Raw genomic sequence first — 18,117 nt, forward strand, 5'->3', positions numbered from 1 at the left:
CCAGAATCCCGACGACCGAGGCAGGATCTCGTCCGACACGGGTCTCTCCGCACCCGCCCCCCTACACACACACACACGTGCATCGAGGGGACACACCCAGTTCATCGAAGGGGAGCGACACGAGGCCGCTCCTCCGAGGCAGGCGGGGAGGGCGGTTGTGGGCACGGAGCGCTGGAAGGGCCCAGCTGCGCGCCACGCCCCGCGCGCGACAACAACCCCCCCCGCGCGCGCACACACCACGCGCACGCCACTCCCCGCCCGCTGTGATTGACAGGAGGGGGGAGGGGCGGAGAGCATAACACGCGTCCTGAGGGAATCGTCCGGGCACCGCCCCCCGCTCGGCCGGGCCCTATTCCAGGGTCGGTCCCGGCGGGGAACGGGGGCAGCACCCGGCCCGTTGTCCGGCCCGTTTCTTTGTCTCGGTGGCTCCCATATTCCTCTTCCCCTCACCTGGCGTTTGTACGGCATCGGGGCCGAGGCCGGTCGCCTCTTCCTGAGGCCTTTTCTCTCTAGTAGAACACTGACGGGGTGTGTGTGTGTGTGTGAAGGAGCTAAGATTCTCATTGGTTTAATTCTGTTTCGATGCCGCCTCATGTGTCAAGAAGAGACTGGCTATTGGCTCGACAGGCACGTCTGTCATAAATATTGCACGCGGGGTGTGGAGCACAGGGGCCAGGGCGAGGCCGAGTCTGGTTAGGCTTTTCTCCTCTCAGAAGAGACGGGCATTGGTTCGCTCGAGACCGGGACCGCCTCCTGCTCTAGAAGGCGGCTTCCTATAGGCGGGGCAGCGTGTCATTCAGACGGCGATCACCTTTGGGAAGAAACGGGGCTTTCTTTCGCGGTAGTCGTGCTAAGGGAAGAGGAGAGTGGGCCCCCATTGGCTCGCTCGCGTCCCAGCTCCGCCTACTGGGGCGGGACGAGGTTTCTCATTGGCCCAGCAGCACGTCATTCGAAACGATCACCGCAGGCGGGAAGGCTTGATGGGCTGAGTTAAGGAACGGGGCATGGAAAGGACTATCCGGATCTTTTACGTCAAAGTGTCAGACGGAGGGGGAAGGAGCGGCAAAGTTGGCCACAATTCCAACACACTATTGACAGGGTGAGCCACGCCCCTGGAGTGATAATCTGGCTAAAATGGGTGTGGCTAAGCACCAGACACCACTTTTTTTAAAAAAATTTTAATTGGCCTTAGATGAAGTCTAAACGATTGGGTGTGTGTGGAATCATCAATTATTCCGTTTCGTTGCTTGGTTTGCTTCTGAATACAAAAAGAGGTTTTAAATCTGCATGTGTTTGGCTAATGAGCATATACAAATTCGGAAGCAGCCAGAACTGCGCAATAGCGACCCCTATAGCCGGATGAGGAGGGAGGGCGGAAGTGCTGCAAATGCCCAACTTTGAAGGCGGAAGTGTTGTCGCACTTTACGGCAGGCGGTGTGTGTGTCTCCCCGGCTGGCGTGATAACACGTGCCGCTCTCTTTACCTGAATAGGAAGGGAAGGGGACGTTAGAAAGAGTTGTTGGTCTCCGTGGTTCCCAAATGGCGGGTGAGGAGGAGCCGGTGGCGATCGAGGCGGCCCTGAGTGATCCTGAAGATGAGGTGAGCCCTTGTTCTCCCTTTTATTTGTAGAGATTTTAGAATGTATTTTTAAAAGAAAGGGGCCAAGACCTCTTTGGCAACCTCCCTACTCTCTGAGCCGTGCTCTCTAATCTCAGATGTGTGGCTGTTGATCGTGTTTGCCTCCCCAAAGTGGTAAAAGCTGTCTGTAGATTCTCTGAAACACAATTTTCTCTTTAGCCTCGCTCCGGGACAGTTGGTATTGCTCCTGTTCTGTGGTTAATGTGCTGCATTTGAAATGCAAAATAGATCAGTCTGGTTTACTGCTAGTTGTTTTTTCTCATAAGAGAAATCGTGGGATTGACAGGTGAGTTCACCGTTGATTGTTGCTCTTGTTGTCCCAAATGAGTTCAGATTCAACCCTTGGGGAGATGTTCCTTTGGTCTTGCTTCCTGACTATTTCTTCTTCCCCAGGAGGATGATGAACTGGCTGCAAAGAAGCACCGGCAGCTTGTGGATGCACTCAGCACATTGGCTGGAGGAAAGCGGTAAGAGAAAAAAAGGGGAGCTGTTGTCATTCTGACCTGAATGAATGAGCTGTACAGCTTGCTTTTCTGTTCCCTTCCTAAAGCTGCTTGTTCTGTTTCTTGCAGGCAGCGAGCGGCTGAGCGTACAGAGGCGAGCAGAAATGTCTCTGAATTCGATGTGGGTGGTGGAGGTGAGAGACTCGACTGAGGCTTCCTACCATATGGTGGTTCCAGCCTTGGGCAGAGGCTCTGTTAACTGTGGGCATGGGTAGGAAGGAATGTGGGATCTGGCCCAAGGAGCACTTGCCAATCCTCAGTGCTAAAATCTGTTGTTTGCCACAGGTGCTGGTGAGAAAGTGATGCTCTCAGAGCTGCTGCAGCCTGTTTCCACCACATCAGCTCTTGGCTCCATTCGGAAACAGCTGAGCAAAGTCCGGCAGACCAAGGCAGTCCAACTCCCACTGAGCAAGGAGGAGAGTGAACGGGTGAGTACAGCTGGTGGGCAGCTTTACCTTGGGGAAAGAGGAAACTGGCTGAGGAAGTGTGTCTTTGGCCATTGGAGGCAGAAGTTTGAGAAACTTGGGTGAAAGGAGACCAGAAGGAATTTCAAGGGGGATGGGCAGTAACAGAAAGACCGATAAAAGTGTTTATCTTCATTATGCATTAGTACCTTGTCTTCAGGAGCCCTGTGGCGCAGAGTGGTAAGCTGCAGTAGTGCAGTCAAAAGCTCTGTTCATGACGTGAGTTCGATCCCGACAGAAGTCGGTTTCAGGTAGTCGTCTCAAGGTTGACTCAGCCTTCCATCCTTCCGAGGTCAGTAAAATGCATACTCAGCTTGCTGGGGGTAAAGTGTAGATGACTAGGGAAGGCAATGGCAAACCACCCCGTAAATGTAGTCTGCCTAGTGAACGTTGGGATGTGATGTCACCCCATGGGTCTGTAATGACTTGGTGCTTGCACAGGGGACTACCTTTACCTTTTTACCTTGTCTTAGGAAATTTTATACCACACAAAAAGGGGATGATCACTAGATGGCTTCAGAAAGGATTATACAAATTTATGACCAATAAGTCTGTCTAAGCAAATAGCAAAGTAGAGCTTTCATGTTCAGTGGTAGCATACAAGGCAATGGCATACTACCCTTTTGTGCTCTGCTTGTGGGTTTCCAAAGGAATCTGGCTGGCTGTTGTTGGGAATGCAGGACTAGATAGTCAGATCCAGCAAGGCAGTAGTTCTGCCCCTTTCTGAGCAGGTGGTTTGGGTGTCTTTAGTATTCCCATCCAAAAGGCTGAAAGGAAACTGTTGCTGATGAAAATGACTTTTGCTACATAACTGCTGTCAATTAATTACACAAGCTTAACATCTTCCTGACAGAGCGCTTCCTCTGGAGGTGGTGGGCGGTCCTTCTTTGGAGGTTTTTAAGCAAAGGCTAGATGACCATCTATCAGCAATGCAGATTCTGTGAACTTAGGCATGTCATGAGATGGAGGGCAAGAAGGCTTGCGTCAGTGTTTGATTCTTGTGGCCCTTTCTTACATGCCCAGGGTAATGCTGATAGCCGCTTTGGGATCAGGAAGCAATTTTCCTCCAGGTCAGATTGGCCAGGGATCGTGGAGGGTTTTTTTGGCCATTTTTGATGCATGGGGTAGGGATCACTGGGGGTATGTTGGGGGGGGGGAAGGCAGTTGTGATTTTCCTGCATTGTGCAGGGGGTTGGACTAAATTACCATGGAGGTCCCTCCCAACTCTATGATTCTATGATCTTCTTGTTGCTCTGACGCTTTCCAATATTTTCTATTGTGATTCAAAAATGGGCAGCTATGTGCAAATTGACCCCAAATTGGAAAAAGCTCCCTGAAGCTGATCCAGTAGCTGTGTTTTTCAGACTTGAATCAGTCCATGTGTTATGCTGCTGTATGTCCTTGGTCATTTTTGTATCTTGATCCTTGGGTGCACCTTGAGAATATGAAAATAACCAGCAAAAATGCCTCTTCAAAGCCCCTTATAGCCACATAATCTAGTAATGAGGGCTGTGATTTAATTAGCATGCTACTCAAAGTTCTCAGTGCTGGTTTGGTTCTTGTGTATGATGGCAATAAGAACAAGAACTAAATTGAGGATAGCTTCTTCTTGGACCATGGACCAGTAACTTATGTTTCCTTCCCCAAAAAGACAGCTATACTGAGAGTTTTTTTCCTAACAGGCAAATATATTTAAAACGAATCCATTAAAAGATTAAAATTACTAAGTAAACATATTTTAATGGGTTGATAACCTCACTGGTTAATGCATGTTAATCAGATAGCATTGGGTTATTGGTGAGGACTTAACTGCTACCAGAAAGGAGTTTTTGCATTTTGCAGTGAACAATCCACACACCTTCTTTATGCCTGGACTATTTGGGGGGATTTGTTGCTGAAGGGTTTACTGTCTCCCTGCAGGTGGTGAGAGAAGCTGCATATACCGAGACATCCCAAGCCTTGGCTAAGTGGGATCCGGTAGTCCGACAAAACCGGAATGCTGAGCAGCTGGTCTTCCCGCTGCAGCAGGATTGTGTGACTGTAGCACCCATTGAAGAAGTGATAAGCAATTGGAAGGTGGGTCCTGGTTTGGCTGGGCAGCTGGTTTGAAGATTGAGTCTGGGCTGGACCCCGGTTGCAGTATCTGCTCTGTTCTCCTGTGGCTTTACGCACAGGGAAAGCTGTGTTGCTTACTTAGAAGAGGAGGAGTTGGCTTTTATATGCCGACTTTCTCTACCACTTAAGGGAGACTCAAACCGGCTTACAATCACCTTCCCTTCCCCTCCCCACAACAGACACCCTGTGAGGTAGGCGGAGCTGAGAGAGCTCTAACAGAGCTGTAACTTGCCCAAGGTCACCCAGCTGGCTTCGTGTGGAGGAGTGGGGAAACAAATCCAGTTCACCAGATTAGCCTCCGCTGCTCATGTGGAGGAGCTGGGAATCAAACCCGGTTCTCCAGATCTGAGTCCACTGCTCTTAACCACTACACCACGCTGGGTTGGATCTAACTAGTTTCTTCCATTGGTGAAAAAGAGGGGAGGGTGTCCCATCTGATCACCATGAAGGCTATGGTGAGGATCGTGGGACCTGCATGGACAAAAGACATGTGAAATAATAACAACTTTATATTCCACCTCCCCCAGCAAGCCGGGCTCAGGGTGGCTCACGTCATAATTAAAATACAATGTAATCAAACTAGTATAATAAAATACACAATATAAAATTCATTATACACACTGAAACTTTGCACAGGTTGCCTATTTCATGGCACCAAAATAATTCCCAGCAGGGAGATGTTTCCACAGCACCAGGGACTGTAGGATGGAGGGCATCCAAGCAAAATAGCCAGCTGGATCCAACCCACTGTGATTCTAAGTGCTCAAGGTGTCTGATGTGTGGGTAGAGTCTGACTTGGCTATTTGAGTTGTGGTCCCACCGCTGAGTCTGAAGTGGACTCTGCGGAGATTTGGCTAAGTGCCTCCCAATTGGTTTCTCCTCTCGGAAACAAGAAATGCTTAACAGATTCCAGACATTCTCATTCAGGGGGCACTTGGAATTTTGTCTGATCATCTGACTGCTTTTGGCCTATCTATTTAAAAAATCTTTGAAAAAAACAGGTTTAGAACTAGTGACTTGTCTAGTAATTGTTCTATAATGTTATTGGGATAATATATTTTTCCACCATTGCCTAATTCTTTAAAAAAGATCAGATATAAAATGTTCCGTTTATGCCTAAATTTGCTAATGATGGTCCAAATCCCCAAAAACTGGGGAGTTAGACAGTTTCTTAGAAAGTTTTGAATGATCGGGTGAAAAATAATGTAAGACCATAAACTTGAATTCAGCAGAGCATTTCTTCTGCCCCTGTAGCCCAACTTAGTTTTCTGTTCTCCAGAAGCAGTATGTCTGTTGGCATTTTGGGCCCCAGCAGGACGGAGGAGGCAAGAAAGTTACACTCAGCAGGTGGAAAAACTTCCATCCATGGGATCCATCCCTTAATGCTTTAGGTTTTATATTAATTTGTCATTGTGATCAGAAGTTATAAAACAAACTACAAAGCTTGTGTGATACTTTGATAACTGGAAGTGCAGTTGAAAAGGTAAAATGGTGGGCGCTGAGTAATTCTTGGTGGCAAGTTGACTTCACCCTTGGACTGTGCCTGTTTTAGGTCCCATCCCAGCCCCCACCTGCTGGCAGCTTGCCGCTCACAGGCCTGTCCTTACGCAATGCCACCTCCTCAACGTGGGCACCCGCCCTCTGGTTGTAGTTAGTGTTCCTTCCTGTTAAAACTTACTGTGCACAGAATCTTCAACCGTCTTGCAACAGCTGGGCGGAATGAAGGAACGGAGCTATCCTTCTGGAATGCAGATCTTGCCCTCATTTTAGAAAGGGGTGACATTTCTGTTGAGCCCCACTGAAATATGGGGTTGAGGCAGTGCAGCAGCTGCCTGTGAGCTGATGTAGGCTGAAAGTTGCCTTGTTGAGAGCAGGGCTGCTGAGAGCCATTGTCAGCCCAAAGGCAAAAATTCCTTCTGGGCTGCCTCTCACACCACCCTGACCCAACCCAATAGTATGAAACCAAATCATAGGCCTTTCTGTTAGCATGAATGGGATAATAATTGGGGTGGTTGTTTTTTTCTGAGCGCATCATACTCACACCTAACATTTCTATCCCACCATTCTTTCAAAGAGCTTGGGTTAGTAGTCAGAAATCTCTGTAATATAGGCTAGGCTGAGAATGACAGTCAAAATTATGCTCCCCTTCCCCACAGTAGAGGGACCGTATGATTTATAGCTCAACAACAGCTGGAGCCAGAGCCCCAGAAGTCCCCTTCCCAGGGCACATTTGGTATGGTATCCCTGGTTATAGGGCCAGATGCCTAATGAATGATCTGAAGTTACCTGATGTGGTTTTCTGCTGAATCTTAGGGAGCCTAAAAGCAACTGGAGGAGGTGGGGGAGATTACTTGGGAACCATCTGTGAGCTACGTGAGGGTGCTTGGAGGAAGAGGTGCAGTAGCAGTGTAATGAGCAAATAATAAATCCTCACTCAATAGAGAGGAGCTAGGGTTCTCCACCCCTGAAAAAATTTGGCCTGTAAATAAGGGGGGCAGTGTCCAGCTGTGAAAGATGCATATATAGTAACAAGTGAGATTCTCTGGTCCCTGTTTTCCAGTTTCTTCTCTCAGTCTTATTCAACTGCATCATAATGCTTGTAGCGCAATTTAAGCTTGCTTCTCTGTATCCTTGGCCCTTCTCCAACACAAAAGCCCCGGACACCGCTGGAGGAAGAGATCTTCAGTCTTCTCCACAAAACACAGCAGCCGGTGAAGGATCCACTTCTGACTCCTCATGAAAAGGCCTCGCTGCAGGCCATGAGCCTGGAAGAGGTGAGCTTCTGCTCTTTCCCCGTCCCTCAACCCACTTTGCTTTGGAGTCAGTCCAGTGTCTACAGCCAGTTCTCCTCGTCTTGCGTGTTTCAGGCTCAGCAGCGCCGGATGGAGCTCCAGAAAGCCCGGGCCTTGCAGTCCTACTATGAAGCCAAGGCACGCCGTGAGCGCAAAATCAAGAGCAAGAAGTATGGGATTGCCCTGTGCTTTGGAGCACTATTTGCATTGTGGGCAGGGGGTTCTTTTGTGGGCGTGCATTGTGTTTTCCCTTTGGGGGGGGCTAAGGGGGGGTCACAATGTTTATTTTATTATATTTCTAGCCCTCCCTTCCCGGCCGAAGCCAGGCTCAGGGTGGGGAACAACAAGAGTCATAACAATACATAGTTAAAACATCTTAATTAAAATACAATTCCAGATTACCTAATAATTAAAATAGATGGCGCACAGCTTGCCGTGGCACCCTTTGCAACTCTAATGTCACAGTGCTTGGAAATGCACGGACGTTCCCTGAATTAGCAAAGTGGGAGGTGAAATTAGAAGCAGGCCAGAAGTTAGAATTGAAAGGGGTGAGCTAAAAGCAGGGTAAAAGAAGGGCCCTTTTGCAGGAACCTCACAAGCTGCCAAAATTTTGATGATAGAAGAGGAACCTCCCCCCATGTCTGATTTGGGGCCAGGGGCTGTGCTTGCTCACAAGCTGCCAAACGTTTGAGGTGCTAAGAGCAGTGTGCAGGCACAAGCTCTGTCCAGTGTGGCTGGGAGTTACTCTGAAAGGCAATAAGTGATCTCTTTCGCCTGGAGACGTAATAGCCAGGAGGAAATTGGGCTTGGTGGGGGGGTTGCCCTCCGAAAATACCCCACCTCTGCTACCCTCTTTATCTTTGCCCCCCCATACCACTACATTTTGGACTGTTGGCATCATTATCCACCTTTAGCAGAGCATCTGCTTTGCATGCAGGTGGTAACAAGTTAGGATAGACTGTATTGGCCCTGATAGACCAATGACTTTTCTTAGCTTTTGGAGTTCATGCATGAGAGGATTTGGTAAACTGCATTTGAAGTCATCGTGGCTAAAACTTGAGTGATCTCTGCACCTTGAAAGCTCAGCTTCTTCAATCAGAATAATGCCAGTTAATCAACTTTGAGCACAGAAGCCTAGATTCAGGGCTGTGCATGCTTTGCATAAGCCCAGAAACTGCTGTTGGATGGTGAAGCTCATTTCCTCCTCCTCCTCCCACCCCAGGAGTTCCTTGTCCCTAAGTCTGGAAAGCTAGACTTGAAAATATTGGACAGTGTTTGGAATGTCAAAAGCCAAAAACGTAGGGCACTGGTGGAAAAGATTTTTAGTATTCACTGTAGTTTCTGCACACTAATTGGAACTGGCGGACACATGCATTATGCAGAATTGGCAAACGTATACACATCCATTTAATTTGCGAAACCAGCAAGAAGTTGCAGTCGTATGGTGCATACCCAGCCCTGTGCATGTGCTCAGCCACGTCCAAATGCCATTTATGGAAAGACTTTTTTGACTTTTTGCTAAAGCTGAGGGAACTACCAGAGACGAAGGGCATGGATGCTGAAACTGGTAAAGTTGTTGGAGTGCATGTTGTGGGAAAGGAACAGTAAGTAAAAGTAGGAGCAATAACATTTGTAGGCCTAAAACCTCCTTTTGCAAAAACATGGATGATTGGAACATGGCAAATTCTAAAGCACAGGGCAGATCCCATGCCTGTTGACTAAAAGGCGGCTCAGGCATGAACACATGCAGCCCCATGCCTGGTAACAGTACAGCCCCTGAGGAACGGGGTGGGTGGGCAGTACTGAACTATGTTGCTTTCCTACCCCAGGATGTGTTGGTGATTGTTTTTAGCTGGCTTGGCTGCCTGTCTCTGTGATACAGCTGTTTTTCTCTCCCCAAAGGTACCACAAAGTGCTTAGGAAAGGCAAGAGTCGTAAGGCGCTGCAAGAGTTTGAGACGCTGCGGAAATGCAACCCCGAGGCAGCCCTGGAACAGCTGGAGAAGATGGAGAGAGCCCGTATTGAGGTGGGGTGGAGGCTTTTCCGGTGGCACTAAGGCAGGACTCCTTTCTCTTGGAACTCAGTGTTCACTCTGCTGCTGCCATGCTGAAGTTTTCCTTTATGTCTCTGGACAGGAGAGAATGAGTCTGAAACATCAGAACAAGGGCCGATGGGCCAAATCTACTGTCATCATGGCAAAGTATGACTTAGAGGTGAGCAGCAGGATTGATGGGTGTGTGGAGGGAGGGCTCATGGCCAAGACTCTTTATCAGCATCTAGTCAAACCAAGACACATGCGGAAGAAGAATGGGTGGCTGAGAGATCTGGCTCTGAAGCTCCCAGGTTGAATCTAACCACGTAGCAGACTTAGGCAAGCTGTTGTTTCCCGCCCCAGCCTCAGTCTTCCCATCTAGAATATGGGAACACTAAGACTACCTTACAGAGCTGTTGGAGAGGTTACAACAAGTTAATGCATGGGAACTGCTTTGAACACTTGAAAATACTGCACCAGTACTAAGTGTTACTGTTGTTGAGAAATGTTTGTGATCAAGCTTGAAGTGTCGTCCCCGCCCCCCAGAAGGAATAATACTCCAGACTATTCCGACAGAGATACTAGCAGGGCGCTTAAAAAGTGATGTGGCTGTAGCTGTGGTGGGAGGAGAGAATTCTGAAAAGCTTTCCCTCCCACTATATCCATCATCAACTTTACAGCCAGATTAAAAAAAAAAACGCTTTTGCGGTCAAATCATGATTCACAGCCTTCCAGAAAATCAGCTTTCTATTGGAGAAATTCTTCCTGAAGGAAAATAGAATAGCTGTCTTTGCTTCCGCAACTGCTGAGAGTTCGTGTGGGTTTTTTTTTTCCTCCCAGAGACTGATAGTATTAGTTGATGAATATAACTTTAGGCAGATCATGAGAGGGAGGGCACCTTGGCCATATTCTGAGCATGAAGTATAGGTCACAGGGGGTGTGGGGGGGAGGTAGTTCAGAATTTCCTGCATTATACAGGGGGTTGGACTAGATGACCCTGGTGGTCCCTTCCAACTCTATGATTCTAGGATGAGATGGAATATAATGTGCTGGTCTAAAATAATTGTTACAGCAGTAGAACCAATGTGGTTTTTTTAAAACCTGCCTACCAAATCATTGACTCCTGCCCTTTTCCCCAGGCTAGGCGAGCCATGCAAGAACAGCTCTCCCGGAACAAAGAACTGACGCAGAAAGCACGCCCAGCGTCGGACAGTGAGGAAGATGGCAAGGACACTGAAATGGAGGGGTGCCTGGTCCCTGATGTTATCAATGAGGGCCATGTTGGAACAGACCCAGATAACCCCTGGATGCTGGGCAAGGCCTCTGCAAAGTCTAAGGAAGAGCCTCGAGCTCCAGCAGACAGCGTAGGGAGTGGGGAGGAAGAGGAGGAGGAGGAGGAGCTGGCGGTGTCCAGCGAGGAAGCTTTGTTGCAAGACTTTGATGAACGCCGGCAGAGCCTGTGTCAATTTCAAGCCAATGGTGAGATAACGGTTGAGCTGGCTGAGTGTGGGAAGGCAGTGTTGGGTGTGCTTTCGACCCCCTCCAGAGTCTCATGTTCAGTTCTGGGCTCCATAAGTCCAAGAAGGGTTAAGGTTCTGAGCCAACGTGGTGTAGTGGGTAAGAGCAGTGGTTAGGAGCGGTGGACTCTAATCTGGAGAACCGGGTTTGATTTCCCACTCCTCCACATGAGCGGCAGACTCTAATCTGGTGAACCAGGTTGGATTCCCAGCTCCTCCATATGAAGCCTGCTGAGTGACCATGGGCTAGTCACAGTTCTGTTTGAACCTTCTTAGCCCCATTTACCTCACAGGGTATCTGTTATGGGGAGGGGAAGGTGAGTGTAAGCAGGTTTGATTCTTCCTAAAGTGGTAGCGAATGTCGGCATATAAAAACCAACTCTTCTTCTACTTCTAATGATGTATATTAGCTAGAATAAGACTAGGAAGATCCAAATTCAAATCCTGTCTTGGAGCTCAGCTACATGTTTGTCTTTATCCCATGTTTGTCTCTGACAATTTTTTCCACATGTAAATGCAGCTGCTGGGGTTGCTTTTCTCAGGGAAGACAATGTAGTGGGATGGGAACACTTCAACTCTTTCTTTGCCTGGCTTTTTCTCGCTGAGGAAATCCACCTCTGGGGTGCTTCTACTCCTGGTTGGGGAAGTTACAGATAGGTGTCGCAGCTGCTGCCTAACTATAGAAATCTTCTAAATTTAAATTTGCACTCATTTTTGGGTTATGTGCGTCATAGGAGATGTCATCACAGAACATGCATTCCTTCCTCTGTGTGAAACACAGAACGGGGAATACATATTTGCATTGAAAAGTCTGCTGCTTGATTGAGAGAACCCTTTTCTACTGGCCACATTTTTATTTCCCCTTCAGGGAATACCCTTCCCCATTCTGTCCTCACAACAACCCTGTGAAGTAGGTTAGGCGGAGTGAGAGTGGCTGGCCTAACGTCACCCAGTGGGCTGCACGGCTGGAGTGGGGTAGTAGGGATTTGAACGTATATGTAGTCCAAACACTCTAACCACTGTCCCTCATCAGCTCTCAAAAACACATCAAAAGGTTTTTGTAGTTCAAAATGTATACAGCCCTAAACATGGTGCCAGCACAGGGGTTGTGGGGTGTGCTTGCATCGCAGTGTTTCAGAGCCTCCCACTGTGGTGGTCCATCTGCAGGTCTCGGTGGAGAAAAGGCTGCCCTTGTTGTGCCCGATGTGCTCCCGCCAGCTCCCACAAGCCCTGTGCCGGAGGGGCCCCTCCTGAGCGAGAAGCTAGAGCGGCTCCGCACCTTGGAGGATGTGGAAGCCCTGGAGCCAGAGGAAGATGCCCAGAGACTCGAGCCGGCACGATCAGAGGATGCTGAACCTCTGCAGCCGGTGGAGCCGTCATCTCAGCCCAGGGGTGGAAGGGCCCCAGCTGCCAAGAACAGAACAGCTGGCAAGCGCCAGGCCCTCATTGATCTGAAGGCGGTCCTGGCTGAGACATCCACTCCCACACAATGTCCGCTCGTGCCCAAGGTGGTACAGGAGGAGGTGAGTGCCAAGGGCAGAGGGGCCTTGAAGGGTCAGTCTGAACCATCGCAATAATCGAAAGCTGCAGGGGTGCACGTGGGTGGGGATTGTATGTTTGAATGTTTTCTTGCTGGGAGGGAGAGGTCTTCTGCATAGAAAAGAGTTGGTTTTTATATGCCGACTTTCTCTACCACTTAAGGAAGAATCAAACTAGCTTACAATCACCCTCCCCTCCCCACAACAGACACCCTGTGAGGTAGGCGGGACTGAGTGTGTGACTAGCCCAAGGTCACCCAGCTGGCTTCATGTGTAGGAGTGGGGAAACAAATCCAGTTCACCCGATTAGCCTCTGCCGCTCATCTGGAGGAGTGGGGGATCAAACCCAGTTCTCCAGATCAGAGTCCACTGCTCCAAACCACTACACCACGCTGGCTTCACGGTAGTCCAGGGAGAAAACTAGTTTGAACTTCTTATATGTATCTTCCTATATGCAGGAAGTTCTGCCTATGAATATTCTGAGATGCAGCATGCTAGGTGCTAAGGGCAGAGCCTATGCTTGGCATGCAGAAGGTTTGTGCCTTGGCATCTCTGGTCTGAAAGGGATCTCAGGTGGCAGGACTGAGAGCAGTCTTCTGCCTGTGAGCTTAGAAAGCCAGTGCTGGTCAGAATTGGTGGTATGGGGGCTAGACCACCTGACTGAATGCTCTTTGTATCCCCATGCCCCAAACTTCACCCTGAAATTGTATCATCCAAGAACTGGACTCTTCTGATTGGCATAAATTGGCTCCAAGTTCAGCCACCTGATGTGAAGCATCTGCACTCATTTTCTTCACACTCTGCGCCTGGAGCACTGGGCATTTGTGCTATGTACCAAAGTATTGGAAGAGGAGACCAACAAAACCCGGATAAGAGCAAGAGAGCCCAGCCACATGTTCCTTTTTAAAGGGCTCCTTGTTAAGTCCTTTTATTTGGGCAACTCTTCCTTTTTTGTTCAGAATACTGGAGTCAAGTCAGACTGAGTATGAGAAAGATTAAGTTATTGAGTTGCCCCAAAGGAAATTAAGTAATTTGAATGTACTTCTGTGCATTTTGTAACTAGTTTCTGGGTGGGTTCAAGTGCATGCTTGAATCCCAATTTATGTTTGCCTTTAGAGTCCAATAGACCCTTCAGGGCAACTTACACAGCTTCTCATAAAAATCTGGAGTAGTTTAAACTATAAAACTATCCTATTAAAATGTATATTAAACTGACAACTAAAAGGAGAGCATAAAAGATACTGCAAGGTGTACACTTTTCGTATGTTTATCCACATTTTATCTGGAAACCCAGTGAGGCCTTTTGCTCTTATGAAAGGTCCGTGGCTGATCCTAATTTTCTTTTGCAGCTGGAGTTGGCCAGTGACCAGCGGCAGGTGATCCGTGAGGCCTTTGCCAGTGACAACGTTGTGGCAGACTTCCTGAAAGAGAAGCGCCGTGCAGAGCAGGATAGCAAACCGAAAGTGGTCGACCTGGTGCTCCCGGGCTGGGGTGAATGGGGCGGCACCGGCCTACGGCCTAGCACCAAGAAGCGGAGACGGTACGTTTAGGCACAAGGGCTGGTGCCCCTCCATTCTCCAATCTTTATCTTACCGGTTTCTTTTTCTTTTTTAACAAGGTTTCTTATCAAACCCGCCCCTGGACTCCCAAGAAGAGACCAGCATCTGCCCCATGTGATCCTTAGTGAAAAGCGAAATATTTCAGCTGCTGCTCATCAGGTACGAGCATGGTGTGACCTGGGCAGCTGCCCTTCAGTGTTCCATCTGCAGGGAGAGCAGAATACAGGTGGGAAAGAAGGAGGACGGAAGGCATAATAGGAGTGTGCTTTATGTGTGCGTAATGGGAGAGCCAGCGTGGGGTAGTGGTTAGGAGCGGTGGTTTGCAGCGGTGCACTCTAATCTGGAGAACCGGGTTTGATTCCCCACTCCTCCACATGAGCGGTAGATGCTAATCTGGGTTGGTTTCCCCACTCCTACACATGAAGCCAGCTGGGTGACCTTGGGCTAGTCACAGTTCTCTTAGCGCTTTCTCAGCCCCACCTACCTCACAGGGTGTCTGTTGTGGGGAGGGGAAGGGAAGGAGACTGTAAGCCAGTTTGATTCTTCCTTAAGTGGTAGAGAAAGTCGGCATATAAAAACCAACTCTTTATGTCCAACATGAAGAGTTTGATTATAACCCTGTAATATATATTTCACTAGGGATTTACTTTGGCTTGTGTAGGTTTCAGCTTATCTGCCCAGAGGATAGAGTGGGGGACATAATTTTAAAGAAATACATAATTAGAAGTACAGCTGCACAAGGCTGTGTCCTCTCCCCCATCATAAAGCTACAAGCCTGGATGAAAGTGGTCAGGCTCTGCTGTTGTGCACTCTTTTCCACTCAGGGGTTGACCTTGAGCCTCTCTCCCCACAGGTGAACCAGCTGCCGTTCCCCTTCGAAAACAGCCAGCAGTTTGAGCGCAGCATCCAAGCGCCCGTGGGCTCTACCTGGAACACCCAGCGTGCTTTTCAGCGGCTGACAGCCCCCCGAGTCGTCACCCTGCCTGGCCACATCATCAGCCCCATCAGTGTCGAGGATACCTACCTGACCCGCCAAACGGATACGGCGAAAGCAGCAGGGCAGAAAGCTGCCTTGGATTTGATATCTCCTCCCAAACGCCACAGTGCCTCAAAAAAGAAAGCCCGGAAGCGCTGATCCCACCCTTTCCCTTCTTTTGATCTTGGTTTCTTCTTTCTGAGGATCTGCCCCACCTTTTTTGCAGGGGTGAGCGTTACCGGAACCTGTGGCTGCTCACAAGGAATCTGTGTGTGTGCCACGCCTCCAGTCTTCTTCATGTGGGATGATTTTTCTCTCAGGAAACCAGCTCTGTTTCTGTATAGGGCCAATACTTCTGTTTGGGGCCAGTTCTTCCTTGGATAATCAGGCTGAGAAGGAAATAATCTTCCTCTCTAGAAACCTGGGCCCAGGTGCAAATCCTTCTCTTCCTCCGGAGTTGCTGTGGAGGGCCCCCATTTACTATTGTTTGTAAACAATAAGCATAACTGCTTATTCATATAACAATGATCTACTCCACCTTAAAGGTAGAAACTGAGAGCCAGAGTATGTGACCTCCCTGTAGTACATTGGTCTGGTGCTGCCTAGAAAAGTCCCAAAGCCAAAAATTTCCCAAGCAAGATTATCACCTTATGAATTTCCACGGTCTCCCGGAGTAGAAAAGAGCAAGAGTCCAGTAGCACCTTAAAGACTACGGGCGAAAACGCATGGTCACTTTATCCTCCTTTAATACCTGTTTCAGCCAGGATCGAATGCATGCGTTTCACCTAATGTGCGTTCGATCCTGGCTAGAACAGGGATTAAAGGAGGATAAATTGACCATGTGTTTTTGCCCTACCAAAATTTCTGGTAGGGTATGAGCTTTCGTGAGTCACAGCTCACTTCTTCGGATACCAAGTATCCGAAGAAGTGAGCTGTGGCTCACGAAAGCTCATACCCTACCAGAAATTTTGTTAGTCTTTAAGGTGCTACTGGACTCTTGATCTTTTCTACTGCTACAAACTAACACGCTTCCCATCATGATCTATCTCCATGGTCTCCCGTGCACTGTAGGAATGTCTATAGGGAAGCCATTTTTGAAGGCATTCCCCCAAGATGAGAGACACCTATTCTGCCCCCGATTCTTTCCAGTATCAACAGTGGAGCCAAAGAGCACAATAAAAAGGGTGGTGGAGACGTGCATATATTTGAAATTGCAGAGTCCCGGTCATATCACATACCTCATATAGGCTATTTTTCTGTCCTGCCCAAACTTTCCCAGCACATCCTTTGAACTCCCACCAAAATGAGGTCCTGATCACCATGTGACAAGCCCCCGAATGACATTGCCATGTTCTAAATCTCCCATTGCTATCCAGGACTAAAAAAAGAGCTCATGTCATTCAGCATTTCCATCCTTTTTGTTAAACTCTCCATCTTCCCTAACAACAAAGGTAGACAAGATAGAAAGCAATAAAAATTAAATTTCCAGTGTCTGCTTTCTTTGTGCTTTTCCCCCCCTCCCCCTTATTTTGATATTAGGGAGAAAATAGAAAGCTACTTTGCACTGAATCCGCCTAGTATTGTTGTCCTGGCTGTTGCTGCCTCTCCAGGTTCTTGGGCAGAGCCTTGCCAATTGCATATAGCAGCGACTGAACCTGGGACCTTCTACATTGCAAAGCATTTGCTTTCTTCACAGCCATAGCCCATTCTACTGTTGACATATTTTTATTCTGCCTTTAAAGAGAGCCAGCGTGGTGTAGCAGCTAAGAGCAGTGGTTTGGAGCGGTGGATTCTGATCTGGAGAACTGGGCTTGATTCCCCACTCCTCCACATGAGATCTTGGGAGATCTAGTTTGAACCCCCACCCCACCCCCATATTGTACAAGCAAGGAATTTAAATCTCTATCCACAGTGCGCATGTGTGTGGCTTGACTTGCTTGCATGAGTCATCCAGAGCTACCGTATTTTTCGCTCCATAGGATGCACCTTTCCATAAGACGCACCTATTTTTTAGAGGAGGAAAACAAGAAAAAATCTTGTTTTCCTCCTCTAAAAACTTGTCTTATGGAGCGAAAGCCTGCCCTGGCGGCCAGCTGGGGGGCGGGCGGGGCCACACAGAGCGAGCCGGCGCACGCACCCAGCCGGCTCTGTGTGGCCCCACCCACCTCCCAGCTGGCCGTCGGGGCGGGGAACCCCGGCTCACGCCGTCCCGACGTGCACGCGCCCAACCACAATTCGCTCCATAAGACGCAAGGACATTTCCCCTCACTTTTGAGGAGGAAAAAAGTGAGTCTTAGGGAGCGAAAAATACGGTAGTTCATGTCTAGCAGATCAGCTAGTGTAGGGGTTAAGAGCGGTGGACTCTGATCTGGAGAACCGGGTTTGATTCCCCACTCCTCCATATGAGCGGCAGACACTAATCTTGTGAATTGGGTTGGCTTCCCCACTACTACACATGAAGCTAGTTGGGTGACCTTGGGCTAGTCAGTTCTCTTAGAGCTCTTAGGTGATTGTAAGCAGCTTCTTTAAGTGGTAGAGAAAGTCGGCATATAAAATCTACCTTGTTTAAGAAGGTTTTTGGCTGAGAGAAGGGTGACTGGCCCAAGATCACCTACTGTGCTACATGGCAGTGTGGATTTTTACCCGTCTGCCCCGTTCCTATATAATAAATACTGGGCCACAGGATTGCAACAGAATATCAAATATGTGTTTTTGTTTTACACATAGTCATAGCTCTTCATCCCAAGGTTTCAAGGGCATCACCACAGGACACAGGGTACTGTGTGATGTGGAGATATCCGCCATTAAAATTTACTTGGGTTGGCTTGGAGAATGCGTTTTGTTTCTCTGAATTGCCCAGAGCTATTATTTATTTGAATATTTATACCCCTCTTTTCTCCCCAGTAGTACCCAAAACGGCTGACAACATTGTTCTTCCATTTTATCCTCACAACGGCCCTGTGAGGTGGGTTACGCTGAGTGA

At 48.5% G+C, this 18,117-nt stretch overlaps 1 protein-coding gene across 1 annotated transcript; it reads left to right on the plus strand.

Moving 5' to 3' along the window:
- The first annotated feature begins 1,538 nt into the window (after window positions 1-1,538).
- UTP14A (UTP14A small subunit processome component) lies at window positions 1,539-15,293 on the plus strand. The gene is made up of 14 exons (XM_056858980.1): window positions 1,539-1,599; window positions 2,032-2,105; window positions 2,211-2,275; window positions 2,427-2,569; window positions 4,526-4,681; window positions 7,375-7,494; window positions 7,588-7,682; window positions 9,415-9,538; window positions 9,648-9,725; window positions 10,684-11,023; window positions 12,229-12,584; window positions 13,949-14,139; window positions 14,218-14,317; window positions 15,012-15,293. Exons 1-14 carry the CDS (start codon window positions 1,540-1,542, stop codon window positions 15,291-15,293), a joined length of 2,184 nt encoding a protein of 727 aa, XP_056714958.1. The 5' UTR covers window position 1,539.
- The last annotated feature ends 2,824 nt before the right edge of the window (window positions 15,294-18,117 follow it).

The sequence above is a fragment of the Euleptes europaea genome, chromosome 13 (assembly GCF_029931775.1).
Source record: "Euleptes europaea isolate rEulEur1 chromosome 13, rEulEur1.hap1, whole genome shotgun sequence".
NCBI lineage: Eukaryota > Metazoa > Chordata > Lepidosauria > Squamata > Sphaerodactylidae > Euleptes > Euleptes europaea.